General features: G+C 41.8%; 1 protein-coding gene across 1 annotated transcript in view; it reads right to left on the bottom strand.

Annotated features, from left to right (window-relative positions):
- SNTB1 (syntrophin beta 1) overlaps positions 1-22,004 on the bottom strand; it is a 109,634-nt gene that overhangs the window by 27,268 nt on the left and 60,362 nt on the right. The window contains exon 3 of the mRNA XM_054269633.1: positions 10,968-11,175. Within this exon, the coding sequence (XP_054125608.1) occupies positions 10,968-11,175 (208 nt within the window). The remainder of the gene's footprint in view (positions 1-10,967; positions 11,176-22,004) is intronic.

The raw sequence follows: 22,004 nt of genomic DNA, 5'->3' as shown, positions 1-22,004 counted from the left end.
TCATTGAGTAATCCTTTCTTCCCTTCCTAATCCTTCAAGTGAGGAAAGCAGTCAGCACAAGGATATTGTGCATGTTGGGATTTTTGTCTATCTCTCCATAAAGATAATTCGTGAAATAATGTCTCTCCCTAGATTTACAACTGTAAAATGAGGTCAAGATCTTGTTCTTTGAGGAAAGTGTTGCTTTTAGAAATGACCATAAACACCTTCCTTCTGAACAAGGGATGCTGGCTGTTGGCAGTAATTCAACAATCGGTCTTAAGAATTTTACTTATGAATAAAGAAGAAATTTGCTAAGTATTGCTAAATAAGGTATCTACTAATAAAAAAAATATACCTCAATGCTTCCAAATTCCTTGCAATGCCATTGTAATCATTGGATGGTAAAATCTGACAAGGTTAAATCTAATGTTATTCAAAGGCTGTTCCCTGAAGCAGATTCCCTTTTGGTAGTAGAATCATTGTCTTACTGTTTAAACATTCAGGCTTTCCTCTCTATTTCACACTTCATAAAGCACCTTTATGGTACTGAGGTCATTTTTTTTTCCCCAAACAGAACAGAAGGCAGTTTGTTTTTCCAGCTTTGCATAAATCCTACATCCCACAAGCAGTGAACCTGTGATACTGCCCTACTGTTGTTCCTGTCTCCCTCTATTAAGATGCCAGCATGGAATGTCTCTCCTGCAGCCCCGGCGCGTTCTGCTCCGAGGCCGCCGCCGGCGCTCCGGGTCTGAGGTTAATGTGTACACAGCACAACTCATTAGCCCTGCATCACTATCTGAGCCAAAAATCAACGTGATTGATCCAACAATATGTTTGGGCTTGAGACTCAGACTCAAATGAGGTCTCACCAAAAGCAAAGGTCAGCAACTTGGCACAAATTTCGCTGTGCACGGAGAAAGCTTTTCTTCCCAACTATTCATCAGGGAAGGTACAAATGACAACTAATATGGGCCTCATTAAAAATGAGTAGAGGAAACCCCTTGGAGAGGACAAGGCTCCCTCAATATCAAATTTCTTTTCAGTCTTTTACTAAAGCTTTTATTTACATTACAGTAAAGACAATGTGGAGCTTAAAGATAGCTGTGGGGCTTGGGGTTTAGGAGACTCGTTAGACTAATTATCGTGATATGCACTATCAATTACTGTCCACTTAAGAAGAGAGGGTAATTCTGCAGGCAGAAATAAATCTTTGGAAGTGAAGAATCTGGAGTAAAGGGAATAAAAGGATTTTTTTAACACCAATATTTTTTAATGTTAAAACTCCATTGTCATAACATTTCCCATCTTAAAATAACTAAAATAAAACAATCATTAATCTAAGAGTGGGAGAGAGAAGAGGAATGATACATGAAACCTTTTCAGTTGTGGCTTTGTTTCAAGTACACTTCTTACAAGGATTTCACCAATACTCAAGCACTTTTGCCAAAGTCAAGCCCTGAAATCAGAACTTCAAAATATGCAATTTTACATATGGTATCAGCATGTTCTTTCTTCTTCAGTAACAAAGGGTGTTGAAAATATTATTGATACAACAACTAGCCTGCATGAGAAATATTTCCCTGCAGTCTACAGAGTTGCTGTGTTGCAATATAATTGTCTAATGGCGCATTTTTGTAAGGGTTCTCATGGTATTATGAAGTATAATTTTATTTTTACAGGATTTGATAATAAGGTAAAAGGCTGGTATTAATAGTCATAGGAATTTGTTACATAACCAGAAGTTGGGCATTAAAATTGAACTGGATTTGTAGAGTAGGCACTGAGTTAATGTCTTGCCACACCAAAAATTGTAATGCATGTAACTTTTTCTGCTTCACTGTTCTATTAAAACTCTCTTATTCTTCTAAAGGTCAATCCCTCTTTCCAACAGAAAACACAACTTCTCCTCAAGATATAGTTGGAAAATCAGATATAGTTGGAAAATCTGTTAATTTCTCTCTGTTAACAATTGTTTGGCAAGGCAGCTTTCCAGGCATACATGGCTCCTGCTTGTACCAGCAGTGCCACTCTGCTCTTCCACAGCAGCCCTGCAACATTAACCAGCTCACCTGTCCTAAAAGCACTTGTGGGGGGAGACAGCACTGCTCTGACTGCAAGCTGAGTGGGTCAGTGTGGTGGGGCAATAATATGCAAAAAGAGAGGAAAAAATCCTAATGTTTCCCTCTAAATTAGGGTATTTTTACTAAGAATAGCTCTACTTTTGCCAGAAGTTTTCTCTGGGGATCAGCTGAGGGGCCTAGGGGGAGAAGAAGGGCTGCAGAGCAAAGAGGCTTTTTTATGGCCAGTTCTGCTGCTTTCTGATCTATTTATTCATGTCATTAATCAAAAAGCTGAAATAGAAGTATTGTTATGGTAGGAAAAAAAACCCCAAAGAAACGATGACTGGGGTGAGAGGAATTCACACTGGGCAAAGCCTGAAGGTCAAGACTTCCCTAATGGGCCCCTCTATTCCCCTGAAGGTGATTTTTAACTTCAGGAGACAAAACCAGCAAATGAGAATCAGGTAACTTTGAACAGAGAAAATGCAGCTTGATGGGAACTTAATGTCTGAAAAATCCAAGATTCTCTAAGACAGACAATCCCTTTCTTTTTATGCTTCTAACACTGCTTGCAGCCTGTAAGCAGAAAAATGCAGAGAAACGAGCAAACAGACAGAGTGCAAGGGCACAGCTCTTGCAAAACAGTGTTTGCCAGCACCCCCAGACTGCAGGGCTGTGTGCTCAGGGGGGCCCAGCCCTGGGACGTAAGCATGTCTGCCTGTCCCCTGGCAGTGAAGTGGCATCCAGGGGCTGAAGGGTGTCCCCAGCACTGCTCGGGCTGCGGTCAGTGGGGTCAGTGCTCAGGGCTTTCCTATTGCTCAGATGCATTTGCCTTGCTCTGTTTCAGCTGAGTTTGCCCCAAACTATTGCCTTAATGGCAGCTCCTCACCCTGAATAACCACTCCACAGCATCTCCAAATGCCCAGGATGGGCTCCACACTTTCCTCAACCATTGTGCTGCTCTGGTTTCTCCCACCCTGCATCCCACAGCTGGGCAAGAACAGGCTCTCCCCTTTCCTAACCCACCACTGCTGGCACCCTGCTCCAACCTGCACCCCACTCCAATCTGCACCAGTGAGAGGAGGCAGAAACACACTGGGGCAGAAGCAGATCAGTTGTTTTGGCACTTAAGCACTTAAAACAATTAAGAGGGCCACCCTCCACTCCCCAGTGACAGCAGGGCTGGATATGGGTTCAGAAGAGGTCTCTGCTCCCTGTGCAATGTGTTTTGTAAAGGAGGTTCATGTTGCATTTACATCACATTTGAATACCAAAGAGCATCACTGCCTCCAATTCCTTTGCTATCTTTCTTGCAATATTTTCTGTAGGAGGCTAAGAGAAAAAAGGAACCTTTTCCCCAGCTTCTGAATAAAGGGGATCAAAGCCTTCCTTCACATCACACCTGTATCTTTGCTGTTTTGTTTTTTTTTTCAAATGAACTGTACTGCGAATATGTTCAAACAGAGACTTTCAAACCTGTACAGCCCCAAAAGGTGAGATGACCCAGCACATGCACAAGGGGAGCTGGATCCTTTTGGACAGATCAACAACAGCTGCCAAGGCAAAAGATGGAAAGGCCCAATAACCTGAAAATTTAACAAAATTTAGGAAGAAAATACCTCAACCACCAAAATCTAGAGCTCCTTGTCTAGCAAAACCCAACCTAGCCAAACAGCAGTTTCAGTTTAGGTTATCTAGAACAAAGAATTAAGTATTCATGCCGTGGCAGACACATTGTGCAAAGAAGCCAGTGCTCAGAACCACATCAGGATGTGCTCCAGACCACACTAGGATGTGGTACCACAGCTACCACCCTGTTCTGTTGGAGAATCCAAGAGAAACAGCTCCCACACCTCAGGCAGGCACTGAACCCCCCATTTCCTTTTCCATCCTCTCCCTCCTTTCAAGCTAGAGCCCAGCATTTCCCCAGTCAAGCCCCACCTGGTTTGCTGAGCAGAGATGTGCAGAGCTCCCTGTCCCAGCAGAGCCATGTGGATCCTGCCTGGGGCTGGTGTCCCCTGCCTGTGCAGGCAGAGCTGACAGAGCAGCAGCCACACCTCAGGCTCAGAATTCTTCCTGATGCAGGGAGGGAGAAGTTAATTAAACTCTGTGGAGAGGAATGATTATAAAAAGGAACTTTCTCATCATTCCTGGAACACTGATAGACATATGCTGTATTTTTTGGAGAAAGCTAACTCATCTGCAAGGACAGTTGGATCAAAGCTGAGACAGAAGGAGAGCAGGAAGGATGTGATTACCTCTGCTGGGATCTGACCAGAACTAATCCAGCCCTCATGGGAAGGGCAAGGGGATGTGCAGGGCCCAGTTCACACTGCAGCTCAACTTCTGCAAGAATAATTTAATACCTGAAGGCTACCACAGGAACAACAGTGCTCATTCACTATTTAACTGTGCTCTGTAATTATCTGAGGGGTTTTCCTTCACTACAACAACCAACTGTACTGCAGAAATACAGACTTTTGATTTCAGGTTCTTCATGCATTTAGCAACATATTCCTATAATTTTTCATTATTTACTTGTACCTATTCTTCTTTCCAGTCCCCTTGCAATGAGCATTTCACCTAATTTTATTATTTGCTTATCTGGGAAGAAATACCATGGGTATTATAGATAAAGGCAAAGCCTTTAAGACAGCACAGTGAATGAAAAGGCTGTTTTCAGCCTGAGTTTTCCTTACTACAGCCATTTACTGAATGCACTGAAAGCAAGGAGAGAACGAAGTCACTGCTGGTAAAAATGGCCTGTGGAGGAACCTCACTGAAGCTTGGAGAGGAAATTACTCTTCATGCTATTCAGGTTTACGTCTTTCCTAAGAACAGGCTGATCGTTACCCCAGATAATGAAGACTGTTAATGTAATTAAGAACTCTGTTCTGCTGTTTTACAAAGCAAACAAATAACAATAAGTTCCGGAATTAATAAGCTGCAAGGTTAAGTGACACAGGGCAAAACCAGAATTCTTCATTTGGATATAAGTGTTCCTCAGCAAGTCATTAGCTGGTACTTAAAAGTGCAATTTTTAATTTAGGACACAGAGAAGGTTTTCCATTTGAGGTATGTGTAATCTCTAAAAGGTCAGGTCAATTTTAAGATTATGACCAGATATATATTATCAATATGAGAAATTGCATCCTTCCTTAACCACAAAAAACAGGAGAGCAGGACCAAGCTGCCTTTCTCTTTTTCCTGTATATTATAGGAAGGTAGTATTTCCAAACTTGTCTGTAAATCCCTTCCAAGTTAGGCATTTCAGTAATAGTAACAGTATTTTTAGCAAACAACCATTTTTCAGTTTATCTGATTAAATAACATATTTATTTGTACTGAGTTAACACACAATACAACCCAAAGCTTGCTGTAGGCTCAGCCTAAACATGCACAGGTACTTTCCAGGCACAGAAGAGAGACCTGGAGATTAGTAGAACCTGGATTTTATTCCTGAAAATGCTGCTGGTTCAGACTGTGCAGCCTGATGAGGCAGCCACCCTAGAGAAACAGGGACACAATGCCTAATGAAGCAGCAGCTTCCCAATCCCCTCCTCCTTGCCACAGGTTCTCATTACTGGTCTTGCACTGGGATTTGCCTCTGTCACAAAGCCTGCAGAAAATAAATGGTGTCCCTCCAAAAGTAATGACTTTTCTACCAGAACTGCCACCACCACCATGATGGAAGAGCTGGGAGTGCCAAGGGGAACAGTGGCAGCTGCAACCACAGACACAGCCATGCCACATTGTTTAAAATGCTGCCTAGCAGATGCTGTCCTTCATAGGAAGGTGGTTAAAAGTTGGTTACAAATGAATAAAATCAGATAACATTGAACACATAATGTTAAATAATGGCAAAATGTTTTAACTGTGTTGTGGGCTGGTGGATTTCTCATACAAAGACATCCTGACCTCACTTTTACAATTTGGAAATCATATAAATTTTTTTATTAACTAAAGATCTCCATTTCATTGAAAACTCATTTGTCTGTGATGAGAACAACAATATGGCTCTGTTGCTGTCTACTTGTTTTGCTAACCTGTGAACACGCTTCCTAAGGAAATGGTAACATTTTCATTTGATACTGGGGAAGAAAAATAACCTCAAATACACACTCATGTCATCTGCCTAAATCTTGTTTGGACAGCTTGCACGTCTCACAATTTTCCTGTTATCGCTAGCTCTTGTGAATTAGAGTGAGAGCAGGGAGATAAATGTAATACTGCAATATACAGCTCGACACTGAAGATCATTCTGCTGTGACATGCCTTGCACTCCAGCACTAACACAATGATATGGTTATCTAAGGTTTGAGGAGACTGAACAGCCTGTAATATATTAACACACTTTTCATTTCAGAGATAGTGTCAGGAGCTGAAAAACAACTCTGGTTCACCATGCTTTGGTTATTTCCCCTCAGGTCTTTTCTCCCCTCTGAAACCCAAACCAGATTTGGGGAAGCAGCAACACCCTCACCCTGCACAGGCAGAGCCACATGAACAGGAACCAAGTGCTGGGGTTAAGATCTAGTGAGAAAAGCCCATAAGGTCACTTTTTCTGCAGCTTCAAAAATTAACATTCTAAAAGGCAACTTGCAGGAATTCCTATTTTTAGGTTTCTCAAAGGAGCTTTCAGATAATTTTAAGAAGTCCACTGCCTGTAAGACATTTGACATCCAGAAAGGAGAACAGTCTCTGGCTGCAGAAGTGCTTTTCCTCTCTTCCAAGCCTACATGAAAAGCACCACTGGCACAGTGAGGACAGAGAGAGATGCACAGCTCAGGGTTTTATTTAGTTTTGGGTTTTTTCTTAACTGACCCAGCTTGATGCTGGCGCCTGGCTGCAGTTCCAGCTGCTCCTGAAGCCAGTCATGCTTTTGCTTGTGTGGCTGACTGCTGAATTGGCAAAAGCTACCTTCACAAAACCCCTTTTGCCAGAACACCTTTTTGTGTTTGCATTGAAGAAGAAAAAAATTTAGATAAAGCTTTTGCCAACAATATTTTTTTTTCTATTGCAGCAAATGTTACAGGCTAATAAAATAAATCACCATTTCCTCAGTGTTTCAGCTCCTCAGTTCAGAGCAGAATTTGCTCCTCATGAAGGAACTCAGTGGTAGATGGGTAAGTGTAAGGAGAAGAGCAACCATGCCTGTTTCAGCTCCTCTATAAGTCATGGGATGTGCAGAAGTATTAAAAAGAGGGGGGGGAGGAAAGGTGGGGAAGACATTTTTACAAGGATTGAAAGTGTTTCTGGAGGAGCAGAAACAATACAAATTTGGAAAAGCTCCTCAATTTAGATGACATTACTAACTTCTTTTTTTTATTTGGTTGCTCAAAGTGTCTTTACAGGGAACATTATAAAAAGACAAGGCCTGGAAAGATTAAAACCCACATGTAACTATTCCCTCGTGCTTTGCACAGCTGTTAAATGCACAGGTCTTGCTGAAGGGAAAAGACAAATACAGGAAACACGAAGTGATGAGGAGTGCACACACCTCATCACAAACCAGCACTTGGTATTTCTCTTAGCTACAGAGAAGTTTAAGGAGGCTAGTGACTAATACAAGTCCCTAATCCTTGGTCAGCTTTAGAAACCTTCCTCATAGGCCAAGATCAGGACAAGGCTACTTCCTCAGTAACAGAGGGAAGATGGCATCTCTAATGATTGCTTCTGGCTGTTTTTCTCCTTGCCTGTAAGAAGGCCACAGAGAACATTTGCTTTCTTAAAGTGATGCAGAGCTCTCTATTTACCAGCAGACAGACCCTCACTGCCCACCAGCAACCTGAAGGTGGAATTGCAAAACGGAAGTTTCAGGTTGAAAACCACAATTTTAGTGCTTTCCTCACAGGGAAGTTCAGTTAAGGTGGTAAAATCCTGTTAGCATGCAATGGCTTAGTATCTTAGATAACCTACTATTTATTTTAATGTTACCCACCTGAGGGAGGCTCCCCTAATGAATCTATTTTTGTAATGTCATGTAAGTTGAAGTTTAGAGCTAAGTTTAGAGCAGAGTCATATAAAAAATATCAAACCAGGAAATAGCTTAATTGAAGCTCAGAGTAATCACAGCAAATTACAGTGAAATTTCCATGGGATTACATTTTGCATTTCCCAAACAAGCAGAGGAATTCAGCTCACAGTCTTCCCATTTTGCTGAGAATTCACTTTAAGGATTTGCTATGTAAGTAACATAATAAAAGCTGTCTCCAAAGTTACAGTCTAAGATGCTTTTGTGACCCAGTGGGAAGCCCATGCTGGACTGGTGGCCCTGTGGAGAGAGGAGCCCCCCCTGGAGCAGGCAGGACCGGGGACCCCCATGGAGCAGCTTGTGAGGAACTGCTCCCGTGGGAAGGACTCCTGTTGGAGAAGTTCCTGGAGGACTGGGTCCTCTCCTGTGGGAGGGACCCCACCCTGGAACAGGGGAGCAGAGTGAGGAGTCCTCCCCTGAGGAGGAAGGGGCAGCAGAGACAAGATGTGATGAACTGACACAACCCCATTCTGGTCCACTTGTGCCACAGGGAGGGGAGAAAGGTAGAGAAAACCACAAGGGAAGAAGAGAGGGGCAGGGGGAAGCGTTTTTTAAGATTTGGTTTTATTTTCTCATTACCTTACTCTGGTTTTTTGGTAATAAACTCAATTAATTTTTCCCCAAGTTGAGTCTGTTTAGCCCATGATGGTATTTGGTGAATTATATTTCCCTACCCTTATCTCAAGTCACAAGCCTTTTGTTTTCTCTCTCCTGTCCAGCTGAAGAGGGGGAGTGATACAGCAGCTTTGGTGGGCACCTGGCATCCAGGCAGAGTCAAAGAACCACACTGGTATTCACAGGGACTTCCTCAAATCACTGCAGGATTCAACCTCTTCCCTCTAACAAACCCAAGTTTTTGCACAAGGAGCATCTCTGGTCTGCACATCCCTCAGCTGCCTTAACCACCTCCTCTGAAACAATGCACAAACAGCTGGCATATACACAGTATATGCAGGTTATCTCTCTCATCCAAGCTGTACAGCCCACAGTCCAGTAAGAATAAAGAGAATTTCACATCACATTTTGCCACATGTAGGGATTTTCTCTACTTTTCAACAGGTCTCCAACATGAGAGAAAGGTGGGAACTTTTGACATCACTCTGTTACTACTGCACAGTTCTGGATGTTTTTTAGTGAAAAAAGCAAGTTGCCTTTTCAGTAACAATGTCACTGCAAATCTCTCAAGGCTAACTCTTGGTAACAGCCACCATAAATACACTGGAACACAGAGCCAAGCATGACCCTAACAAAGGCAAAACAAGTTCTACCACTAAATTTAGAAAGACCTCAAAATGGTCCATATTGAGTAATACAAAATAAGATTTCAGCCCATAAGGGGAAAGAGAAAAGAAGGAGGGAAAAAAAAAAAAAAAAAGAAAAGAAAAAAGGAGAAAGAGAGAAGCGTTTGAATGGGATATTGTGTATTAAGTGTAAGAAGAGGAAATTCATAAACCAGGAGCCATGTGTCCACTTAAGATGATCTGTGGATATTATACTTACAGGATCTCTATGACCTACTACAGAACTGTCACCCTTTCAGAGGAAAGCATTTTGCAACAGGAAAAGCCCCTTATGTTCAGCTTTTTATAAGTAAGAAATACAAAAAGAAAAACAAAATTAAAGATCCTATGGCTGTACAGTTTAATACTGTTAAAATTTACTTACCAATCCTTTGGTGTTTTAATCCCAAATTATTCCCCCAAACTTTTACATTTTCTACAGCACTAAGCCAAAGAGTTTTGTGGTTCTCCCCACACAGTGAGCTTGGAGGGAGGGACAGGAAAAGATACAAAATCTGCCTGAAAGGCTTGGCAATCTTTGTGTCACTGCAAGTGGTGTAGAGTGACCCATGTTTTGCTAAAAATTAATGGTGTGCCTTTTTAAAGGGCACTAGATAGAAATACAGCACCTGTGCCTGTGGATTCCATATTTTCATCTACAAAATCCCAAAAAGAGATCAAACCTACAGTATTTTTTTTCAGGGCAGTTACAGTCAGTTTTGCACATCTGTGCAGGATGCACAGGTTGGTAGGGCAGTGAGCACACAGTGACCATCTTTCCATACCCCCAGCTGGAGGGGCAGAGATGCTCTGAATGGCAGTCCAGGTAGCAGATGGATGGGAATTATTTCTAGGCACAATTCTAACACTGCTACCATAGCAAATCCACACTCACCAGTTATCAATGCCTAAAATGAATTCTGAGACTACTGATTTAAAATCAGATCATCTAATACTGATACCATCCCTGTGCATTCATGGATTGTCTCTCCACAGGTCAAGAGATCCCAAACTACTCTCGAACAGAACAGCAGCTTTTCTCTGGGCATGAAACATTTTAAGACTCAAACTCTGAAAGATGGGCAAGAGCTACAATTGCAAGCTCAGGCTGATAGTATGCTCAGCTCAAATGCATGCTTACAATTCAACAATCTCCCAGCCTTTATGGGAAGCTCCAGATCATGCCCAGCTCCAGAGGCCAGGCACAGCAGAGGGGTGGTCCATGGAGCAAGTAAGTACTTCCCAAGCTGGGAGTCAAAGGTGACAACTCATACACATGATAGGAATTTAACAGCAGGTGAACTCAAGGGCCGGTGTAAGTATTTGTGACTCATGTCCCATCCTTGAACTTGATTTGAGACTTTTTGATCTCCCAGGAAAGTCTCTGTTAATTGGCATGTAGAAGCAAAGACTTCTGGGGACATAACAGTTTTCTGCTTGATTTTTTTAAAGCACAAAAATTGGCACGTTAAGAAAAGAAAGGTCTTCAAGGAAAGGTAAATCAAACTTCAGAATCTCATTTAGTCTCTCTACTTCCAGGCAAGGCTGAATTCAAGAACAGAGAATAAGAGATAGAGAGCTTAGAAATGAAAATAAGAATGTTTCCATTACCTTTTCTGCAAGCCAGCCTAGATGCCTAATCTCTCGACTTCCAGCAATCCCTGTTTTACCCAGCTGGTCTCTGACCTCTGCAATCACCCTGGGGATGAGCTCATTGGCACTGGAGTGGATGGCATTGAACCAGGCCTGGGCTGTAGCTGAATCCTTACTCCTGAGCACCACGGTGTGCTTGGCATCAGGTGAATGAACTTCAATAATTCTAGAAAAATGGGGGGAAAAACATTATGTTCATTCATATACTAATAGGCAGCTACATTTATTACCTCATTTAGTGAATGCAATGAGTTAAACTGGATACTAATACTGAGACCTAGCACTAAGAACTTACCTTTAAAACACCTGAACAGAGTAAGATCATCTTAACTGAAGCCAGGTCTCTACTGGCACTATGATAACATCCCTGAGAACGGGATTTGCCAGTGCTGATGCAACCTCACATACAGCATGTCAATAGAGTTTAGAATATAAATTCACTAACACAGACACTGCCCAGAACCACAGACTGCATGGATGGTGACTGTGGAGAAGCCAGGGATAAGCTGCTGCTTTCCTTAGCTGGTTATCATGGCACAACCAGAGTTTTACAGTATGTTTACTTTATCCATGCAGAGATAAATGAAAATCATCCCCATCCCAAACAGAGGGATTTTCCTAGGATTGCTCTGTGGTTTCAGTGATACCACTACACATTAACACAGGCCTGGCACAACAGAAAAACTGGCCATCTCCAGGAGTTACCAGCATCCTCAATGCTCCATTTAGAGCCTGCTAACAGTGGCTACAAGAAAGTGCTAACAACAATCATGTGATTGCTGCTGGCAGGCACCTTTCACAGATTTTCAAACCCCTGTAGAAGGAAATGAGTTCTGTTTCAAAGAAAACATTCCTACTGGACTATCCTGTGGTTTCCACTGCGGTTTGAAAATTACAACTGAACACAGTTTTCAGGAAAATGAATCCTGTTCATTGTGGTAATGGAACCTGTGCCAACACCTTTGCTAACAACAACAACAAAAGTGCTTTGACAGGCAGCTGCAGCTATTTCAGCTCTGTTCTTAGTGAAGTTATTAGTTATTAATGGGGCTTTGTGTGCTCTTTATAGCTTTGTGGGCCATTTTACTTGAACATCTGGTAAATAACCCACAAAGTAATAGCCCGTTTTATCTTTATGTGGCAATTACAAAACAAAGCCCTGGTCATTGCCCATCACTCAACTCTGTGTCACATTTGTGCTTTTTTATTATAAAAGTACAGTGACAGCCCCAAATGTTACCCTCCCAAATTCAACCTGGGATCTGAGCCTAAGCATGTACTTCTGTCCTGTGTATGCCTGCCCAGGCTCTGGGACACACAATGACTCCTTTCTGCAGCAGAAAATTAATTAGTTCAGTGGAATTTATTCAGGTTGAAGTTCAAAACAGAACTGTACTGCAAATATTTGTTGTGCAATTACAAAATCCAGCAATCTGGAGCTTAACTAACAATTAAGAGTTAATTGTTTTTAATTATTTGGTTAAGCCAGAGCAGAATCCAGAACAGAGGGTGACTGGATCTGCACAGCTCTCTGGGGCTCAGAGAGGAAGGATCCCTGGTTTCATGTTTGTCCATTTTGAGAAGGGGAGGTTTCCACGTAGACACTGTTCTAAATATAGAAAAGGTCATGATTTTCCAAACTCAGCAGCTGAACTGTTCAGGGTCTTAAATCACTGGATAGCTTAAGAAGTGGCTTGATTTTTCAGGAAGCACTGAGCCAACAGTAATGCATGTTTCCTCAGTAAAGCTGCTGCAGTTCAGCACTATCTGAAATTTAATGTTCTTATTTAGCCACCCCAGGATGCACCAAATTTTCAGTTTCAAGTACCAAAGTAAAATTCCTTGATACATGATGGCAGTCTTGTGAACTAGAAAACTGTATTTATAGACAGGCACGTTCCAAATCACACTCCCATTTTTTCTGAACTGCTAGAAACAGCCATCTCCTTCATGGTTAGGATTTAGCCATTTGCGTCCACAGATCATTACAATAATGCACAGCCTCCCTACTCCAGTCTGTCTTTCCATCACAAACACAGCTCTCCCACTGCTGAGTCCCACTGTGACTCTGAACTGCAGCTGGAGTGTGTTCTTGTAGGCAGCCACCACCAAAAACAAGCTAGACAGGCTTGGATTTTCAAAATACATTGTGGTAATCAGTGAAATGTTGCTTATTACTTACAGAACAGTTTTTGGCAGGAGATCTTACAGTATTTCACAAATGAGGTCAGTGACAGCATCCTCATTTCACCAACAAAAAAAAGGAAAAGTGGAAGAATCCAGACAAGGCAGGGAACGGGCCAGGAGCAGCAATCAGGATTTTCAGTCCTCTGTCTCCTATTTTAATACTTCTTTTAAAAACATAAATTATTTGGACAACACAGGAGTACTGTGCTGCATTTGAAAAATGTTAACACACCACACAGATTGTGTGAAACAATGCTCTTTACAAAGCCTGTGGTTTCTACAGGGGACTTCCACCTACAAACTCGCTGCACATCATGCAGTAAACAAAGTGCTGAACACAGACTCTGAAGGCTCAGAAGAAAGTGCTGCTTTTCTGCTGCAAAGGAACAGCAGAAAACTTGTGTGATTTCTTTATAAGTTAGAGTTGTAGCAGGTTTTGACTTAAAAATAAATTATTGAGAGCTGAAAGAGCTTGCAAATGGCAACTTATTTACCTCTAGTTTGTAAATTCTTCCTTCAAACAAGTGGATTAACATACAAGCAGGTATTTTAGTACTGTGGCCTTCATTAAAGTGCATTTGCCTTGATGGGACTATTTAAGTATTTCTACAAGAGTTCTATCCCCTAAAATAATGAACATTTAGACAATTGTCAACAGTTCTGTATAAGGGGTTCTAAACAATGCATATTCTTTCTAATATCTACATATTCAAATGTGATACCAAAGTCTAAATTCTAGTATACATATGCATACACACATACTGAGCCATGCTTGCAAAAATACTCATCCCTCAGTGACTTGTAATGGAGCTAGCTTGGGAATGCTTGTCCAAAGTCACCAAAGTGTGATGCTGATGCACCACAATTGCAGAAAGTCTTCCTTGTTCCATGAGCTGAGTAACAAGATGACTGGACAATCCTACTGACACTTCTCAAAACTTAGTTCAATACAGGATGCTGCTTTGACCATGCTGAAAATTATTCTTAAATTATTATTTATCCACAGCACTTTTCCACTCCCAGAAATACATCTGCAGGCATCATTCCTCAGCAAGCTGCTACACAGGCCAACTTTTACTTACACACCCCGAAGTCTAAATTCTCAACTGCCTGAATTCTACTACTGGCGACTGCTATAAGATCTGGACTAGAAAACCTTAGGAAATCAAGCTTGCAGATTTCCACCAAAAACCCAGGACTCCTGTCTCCACAGTCAACTGGGATGGAGATACTAAAATAAACTTCCAATCTTCCCGGAAACCCATGGGCTCTGACTGCAATCAGATGCTGAAAGTGCTGCATCCCTATAAACTCTTTCCTTTTCTGCCTTTCAGCCCACGCTGCTTTGATTCACCAGTCCAAATGGATTATGCTTTCTGTATAGCAGCTGACTGATGGCATTTCCATACTTTCTGAAAAGAAGAAAATACCAGTGACCTTAGTAAACTCCAAGACTAAGGCACTTAAATGCTTCCAGCAGTCTAGCCATTATAGTTTTGATTTGTTCCTTGGCTAAACTGACCACCTCTTACTGACTTCTGTTTATCTGCAGTTCAGTGATAAAGTTCCCTTAATTCCCCACTGAATTGAAATATTTAGGGCAATGCCACAGCTGTGTTTATTCTCACACTCCACCACAGTTATGTAAATAGTGCATATGGAGCTGTTTCTGATAAAGCCCATACCAACCCAAAGGAATTATATGTTAGCTCTAGATGCCTGCCAAGATGCGCGGCATCTCTCCAGCTTGGCAATGCATATGAATGATATCACATTTTCTCAGAGATCATTTGGCAAACCTTATAATAAAAGAGTAATTTTCTCTCTCCTTCTCAAAGACCCTCAGTGAGCTGAGGATGTTTCCAGCATCCCCTTCTCCACCCGCAGAACACGGGGGTGACACAAAACCCAGTGCTTCCAAATGCTGTAGCCTGGCACGTAAGAGGAAAACTCCCTTCCTCTCCTCATCAGATTTTCTACTTCACAGAGGATCAGAAGGAGTTGAAAGCAAATGTTTGGTAGACCATACTCATTCCACTTTTGATAAAGCTTCTTTCTGTAGGAGTGTTCATTATCTAAGAAATACCTTTTATCAAAACTCTTGAAAGTACTTCTGCCACCAGCACTGGCTCAGGACCAAATCAGGCACTGAGTTACACTTCATGACTCTTCCTGGGTCAGATTATGTATTCAGTAACTGATTAAAGCGTGGAGTAAATCCCTTGAAGTTAATGATAAGCTGGAGCCAGAGTTATTCAAGTCCATCACACTACTTTGATTTTGCACTGGCACAGAGAGGAACAAAACAGTCTGCCACTGACTTTGCAAACTTAAAGATGAATCAAAGGCCAAACTGTTCACTCTGCACTTCCCCTCCATCACTGTCTGCACATGAAACCACACTAAATAATTTTGGTTTTTCTGAGTATACAAACATAGGAACCTTTCCAGGAAAAGGGGGGATTTAGAAGAACACAACCTGATTTATATTTGAAAAGTTGTAGGTTTTGTTATAAAATAAATTTTGAAAAACTGTTAAGGTTCTTTTGAATTCTATGTGCTGCATCAGGAGATGAACCAGGAACAGAATACATTAAAATTAAGCAATGGAAACTTTGGGCTTAGTCTGCAAGGAAAATATTCCAGAGAGACTGTTAGGCTTGCAGTGAATTCCCCAGCATACTCTCTGAAGAAGCATCTTCATTTGATGAACCTAAATGGAAGTGAAAGCAATTTTACCAAGCAAGCACCGCTTGGTAATCAAGTGGAATTTTTCTATGTGAAAGGCTCTCAGTCCCCTTGCTGTCAGAAGAGTACTTGCTGTATTAACAGTTACTTGGTGACTTTCAGCTTACAGTGCTAAAAATGATGTAGATACTTTCCTGGGAGCTGGACTAGACCGATGTCCAACCAGAGGGTGTATATATCACTAATGAGCTGTCACAGTTGATTTCATTTCCATTTGCCACCAGCTGGGCTTTAATACAAGGGATATCAGATGAGTTGTGCCACATGCAAGTAAAAAAAGGATTTGGTTCTGCAATGGACTTGCTCACACCACTGCATGCAGATGCTGACCAACCTGCAGAGACATCACAGACTGCCTTCTCCACCCAGAGCAACCACAAAAGTAATTGAATAGTTTTTAAATGTATATGAATATTAAGGAGCAGGACTCTTACACTGCAGTGCTTAAAAAAATCTCTTCCATTTTACTTTCTTGATTTTTTCTTTTATATTCTGGTTGTAATTGTACTGAATATTGGTAATCCAGGAATAAAGAGTTCAGCCTTCTTCACAGCAGATTCAGCATGAAACAATGGCAAAAGTGCTGTTCCAAGGAGCAGCTGGGGTAAATTATTTGGGAAAAACCCCACAAACAGCATTATTTCATAGAGATGTCAGGAATTTGATTTAACTTTAGAAGATGCTGAAATTTAAACAGAAGATGTGATTGGTATATTCAATACACTGACCAGAGCTCCCTCAGGCAAACTCAAGGCAGCAGCAGCAAAGCAAACCTTCAGCAGCTGGAGCTGCAGCTGGGCTTGGCAAAGAGCATATAGCTGCAGCTGGTAAGAGTGGGAAATGCCCCCTTCAAATTGAGAACAGGGTGGAGGGTCTCAGGCTGCTGCATAAGTAAGAGATCATGGGTTTGGAGATGAATTAATGTCTTGTGAAAGGAATGCCACTCTTGTTGTTAGGAAATGCTGTAGTAGGGCCCAGGGGAAAGAAGAGGATGTGATCCACAAGTGCAGGTGAAAACTGATATGGAAATGGAAAATTAGTAGGGCTGCTGACAGATCAGCTCTGTCTTGTGGATGAGTTGTCACGGAAGAAAGTCTTGCTGGAAGAGAAATGGCAGGTGTACCTTATCTAGCAGGGTATGTCTCAATGTCTCTTTATGTTATAGATCTACTTTTTGACTTCCATGATCAAGAATCCCAGGGATCACTGCTTACTTGCCAAGTGAAGCAAAACCAAAGTCAAACAACCGTGACTACAAAGCCACAAATTCCTTCTGGATCAATTACTGGCCTCTGAGAGCTGTAGGAAGAGGCCCCACCTGGGAGCCAGTGTCCCAGAGGTACTGCCAGCTTCTGTGGGGACAGTGTGCATGGGTCACCTCCTGACACTCACAACTGGCAGTAGACCCATCTTCCCACTGAACAGACACGGAGTCTGATGGAAAAGCTGTAAGTGATGAGAAGAAGTAGCAACTTCAGCAAAACTCTTACTACAGTAAAAGAGGAATTTCCATCAGCAGAAACACAGGAGAAAGCAAGCTAGAAGTGAGCACAAGGTATTATTACAATAGCAAAGTATTCACACACAACCTAAGCACTAATAAGGACCAGCCTCAGCATCTACCAACACTGAGCTGGGGCACCTCTGATGGCAGCCCAGCAGCAGGGCTCACACTGTGACTGCCATTTGCTGCCATTCCCCTGCCTACACGAGGTGCAAGAGAAAGTAGCTGTAAATACACCAGCTGAAAATCCTGCTCCTTAATCAATGGCAGATCAGGCCAGATCAGAGCTGTGAGACTGAAATCCAATTTGCAGATGGGCTGGTAGGGAAGGGAAAGGCCAGCACTGAGCACAGGACAACAGCCAGGCAGGAAAAAGAGCCTTGAGGTTGTCACTGTCTCCAAGCCAAAACACAAGGACTGTGGGGACTGGGAGCATAGCAGGAAACTGAAACCCTTGCACATCAACATTATTTCTTTGGGACATCTCAGGGGTCTTTAAACTTCTCTTCAACATTATTTAGCAGAAGCTTGGGTGTCAGCACTTATATACCTTTACATAGAGATGCACATAAAAACAGGATTAACTATTTGTTCTCCTCTTCCCTGCAGCACTCCCACTGCTCTTCCTTTCCCTTTACTCTGTGACACATTTCTTGGAGCATCTCTCTTTCTACACCTTCTGAGACCTTTGGTTTTTTTCTTTTTTACAAAAGTTTTTGTTAAGTAAAGTCTGCTGCAGTCTTCACTATCTGGGCTTGTTGCTCTGCCTTGCTGGTTGGCTTCTTCTTTAATCATTTTTTCTTAATTTGTGCTCCTCTCTTCCCTCCATCCATTTCCCAAGGCAGTTCCTTTTTTTCCTGTTTCCCTTCACCTGATTATTTTCCAGTTCCTTTGCTCTTTTTTCCATTTCTCAGCTCAACCCTCTACAGCTGAAGCTGATTGGAAAAATCCAAATTCTTTTTCTTTTTCAAAATTCCCCTAACTGAAGCATGGCTGAAAAAAACCCAAAATGCAACACAAAACCCCATCAGCATATGGTGGGGTTTTTTTCATTATTTAAATATTTTCACAGGAAATAAAGACTTTGATTAAAAACTTGCTAATCAAATATCCAGCTGAAAGCTTTCTTGCAGCCTTACTTACTGCCATCTCCTCATCACTCACCTCCTTCCTCACCACCCACCTCACAGGGACACATTTTATTCCTGTCAGGTCATGTCCAGCCCAGCTCACACATACACACAGATATCCATAAAGTTTTATTTACAGTCACATATATGCATGCATGCACAGACACTGCTTTTAAGTTACACGTGCAAGAGATTTACCCATTCCTGTTGGATTTATGCTGGAGATGGGAAGGGCACCAGGAGCTCACCTGTATGGCCAGAAGGATGGGGAAGGGAGAAAGCCCCATGCCATTACACCAGGAGAAAAGATTCATCTTTTTTTTTTTTTTTTTTTAAGAAAATGAGACATGCCTAGTCCCAAATTCACCAGGACCTGCAGAGATTGAAGGTCAGTCACAACATGCTGTAACAATCCAGTTCTACACTGGTATCTCAAGCACCCTGCAGGAAAACTCAGGGGTTTCCACTGTGTCCCCAGATCCTGGTGCATCTCCCAGTAATTCAGCTCTCAAACCATTATCCAGAGACAACATCAGTCTTTAGGACATTAGAAACCTATTTTAACATGACTTAACAGAACAAGAATTTAATAATGAAAAAGAAAGTAATGAAGTTCACTTTAGTTTTGTGATTTGTCTTGAAAAGGCAAAAATGCTCATCTTTATGGGAGGGATAGTCCTACAGAAGTGTATGATCTCAGTGGCCTTTCAAGAAACATGAGAAAAAAACTGTGGCTAACAGAAAAATTGGTATGATCCAGACTAAAACTGTTTGGCTTGTGGGGAGTTTCACAAATTATAGAAAACAACTATTTCACATAATGAAAAACAAATTTAGAAATCACTATTTCTGTCTAGAAGCTTCAGAGCTCCAGCTCCTACAGGTTTAGAAAACTGCCCCTGATCAAGATAGATGACTGCAGCTTACAAAATGCACCAGCAATTGCAGGGCTGCCCAAAAAGCAGATGATGTAGATGGCAGAGAACTGTCAGACAACAAATTATAGAACCATTAATTATCAAATCTAGCAGTTAATGGATTATTAATTGTAGCAGTTAATGACTTGCCCCCAAAACACTGTTATGAGAGAAAAAATGCAAAGTCACAGTCCCTCATGAGACAACCCTAGCCCTGAATGCAGTGACCCTGGCTACTGAGAAGGGTCACAGCCACGCAGGGTATCAAGGAGGAAGAGGAGGCCTTCCCCATGACCCACCACACAACTCCACTCCTGCTGTCCATACCCCAAATTCTTCCCTCTCCTACTCTCAGAGTACTGAAGAGGATGCAGCCAATGCCTTTTTAACTGAATTACTAAGTTCTCTCAGCTTGAAAGAGGCAACAGTAGATAAACCTCAGGTGCTGCTTACTTGTTCATCCCTTCCCATAAAGAGCAGGTTTTGCAAGCAGATCAGCAGTTACAGAATAGGAACACAACAAGAGACATCCAGTTTCACACAAAGGCTGGATTTGGATCCATTACAGTAAAATAGTTGGAAGCTAAGGTTAAAAACACACGTTCATCATGACTTTAAATTCACAGCCTTTTGTGGGCCAGGCTGTAACAGACCAAGCACACTGTAATAGCACAACAGGGTGATTTAAGGATGAGGGGAGAGTCAACCAGAGTTTCACCCTGATTATCAGCACTTTTGTTCTTTTCTGGATTTGAATTATACTCTTTCAAGTTGCTTTACTTTAATGTTGGATTGTTGATATAGTAATCTAAGGAGATAATAAACACAGCCCACCAGGAAAAAAAAATCCAAATGCTAACAAAAATTCTTGATATAAATCAGACTGACTCAAGCATGCTCAATGACTTCTTCAAAGGACTTATTGATATTCATACAGTACAACATGTCTGTACCAATAATGATAATTAACTGCTATGTGCCTTTCATCCAAGGATCTCAAGCTGTAGCTCACAACAACACTATGAATTAAGTATGGTCTGTGCATTTCACAGAGGCTCTACAGCCAGAGAGCAGCTCAATAACAACACAAGGAGCAAAGCACAAATTGCTTGAGGAGATGTGGAGGGCAACTTTTAATACTGGTAATGCACCCATTCTGTATCTTTATCCATGCTCTATCCCCCATGCAGACATAAATTCTTTGTCTTTCCTTGCCTACCTACAACATACAGGAACAGAAAAAAGGCTTCCTAAACCAGAGCCCAGTCCAGCTAAATCTGTACTGTGCACTAGGGAAATAAATTCCCACCTCCCCAGGAAGCCCCACAGAGCTGTGGATGTCCACCCAGGAGTGACACAGCTCCAGCATGTCAGCAGTGCCAGCACAGTGCTGGAAATGGGCATCACCTCCTTCCTCCTTGGTGCAGGGCTCAGCCTCTGCCCATCACAAACCCCACCTGGGCTTGCTATGCCAGTGCCACTGACTATGCTCAGGGCTGTCAAACCACCTCCTAAGAGGCAGAAAACAAGGTAAGTGTGACCTGTGCTCTCCAAGAGCGGCTGTAACTCATCTCTGGTCACTCTGTGGCACAGCCCTGCCCTCTGTGAGCCCCAGACTTAAGTGACTCAGGGAAACCATTCCCCCAACAGCAGAGAAAACCCCAGGCTGCAAAGGTACACCCCTAAGGCACACTGCTCTTGGAGGAGAATCTGCACATCAGAGCCTGCTGATAGCTGGCAGAACCAAGGCATGGCCCTGTTCTCTAAAGAGGAGAGAGGCAGGCTGGGGGCATGAGCCAGACCACGTTTTCATCAATGAGATATCCAGAACCTTCTCTACTGCCTAATACTTGCCTCCCTATCCCCTCAGTTCCCCTTAAATTATATAAGCAGGAACTCAAAGAGGTACAGGAGCTGCTTCGTCTTTCATTCCCTCACCTACTTCAAGATGTTTGTCTTTTTACTGCATTTTTACAATCTTCTGCTTATGCCTAATATTTGTTGGGAGCATTCATGACTCAAGTTTTTTTGATGCAAGGACTTGTTTCTACCATGTCATATTAAATCTGTTTGACATTAAGTTGTTTCTTTAAAAAAGCTTTAACTTTTGTTTTCATGTCTTATTGTAACAAAAGTAAATACATGCAAATTCACTAGAATTTATTTTATATTTAATATTTTGAAATGCTGTTATAGAATCACACTGCTATTTCATGCTGCATAAGTTACTTATACACCAACTACAGTTCAAAATGTTAAATCTCACTGACACTATTACTGTGCATTACTGACATTGCTGTTATTAAATAATGTAAGAAGAAATTATTATTTAAAAATGTGTGCAAAAGGAAGTTTGGGGAGCAATGGCTTCACAAAAGATATTGGGAATACTTCATTCAATAAATCAGTATTTCCCAATGCAAATAAAAAAGAAAATCAAACAAACAAAAACACCTCAAAGTAATGAAGCTGCTTGAATCTATTGCTGCCTTTGGAGTAAACAGGTCTC

This window comes from Melozone crissalis, unplaced genomic scaffold, assembly GCF_028551555.1.
Source record: "Melozone crissalis strain CALT ecotype California unplaced genomic scaffold, PUWL_Pcris_2 ptg000002l_1, whole genome shotgun sequence".
NCBI classification, from domain to species: Eukaryota; Metazoa; Chordata; class Aves; order Passeriformes; family Passerellidae; genus Melozone; species Melozone crissalis.
The sequence above is the reverse complement of the archived record's forward strand: the minus strand, read 5'-3'. Positions and strand labels throughout refer to the sequence as shown.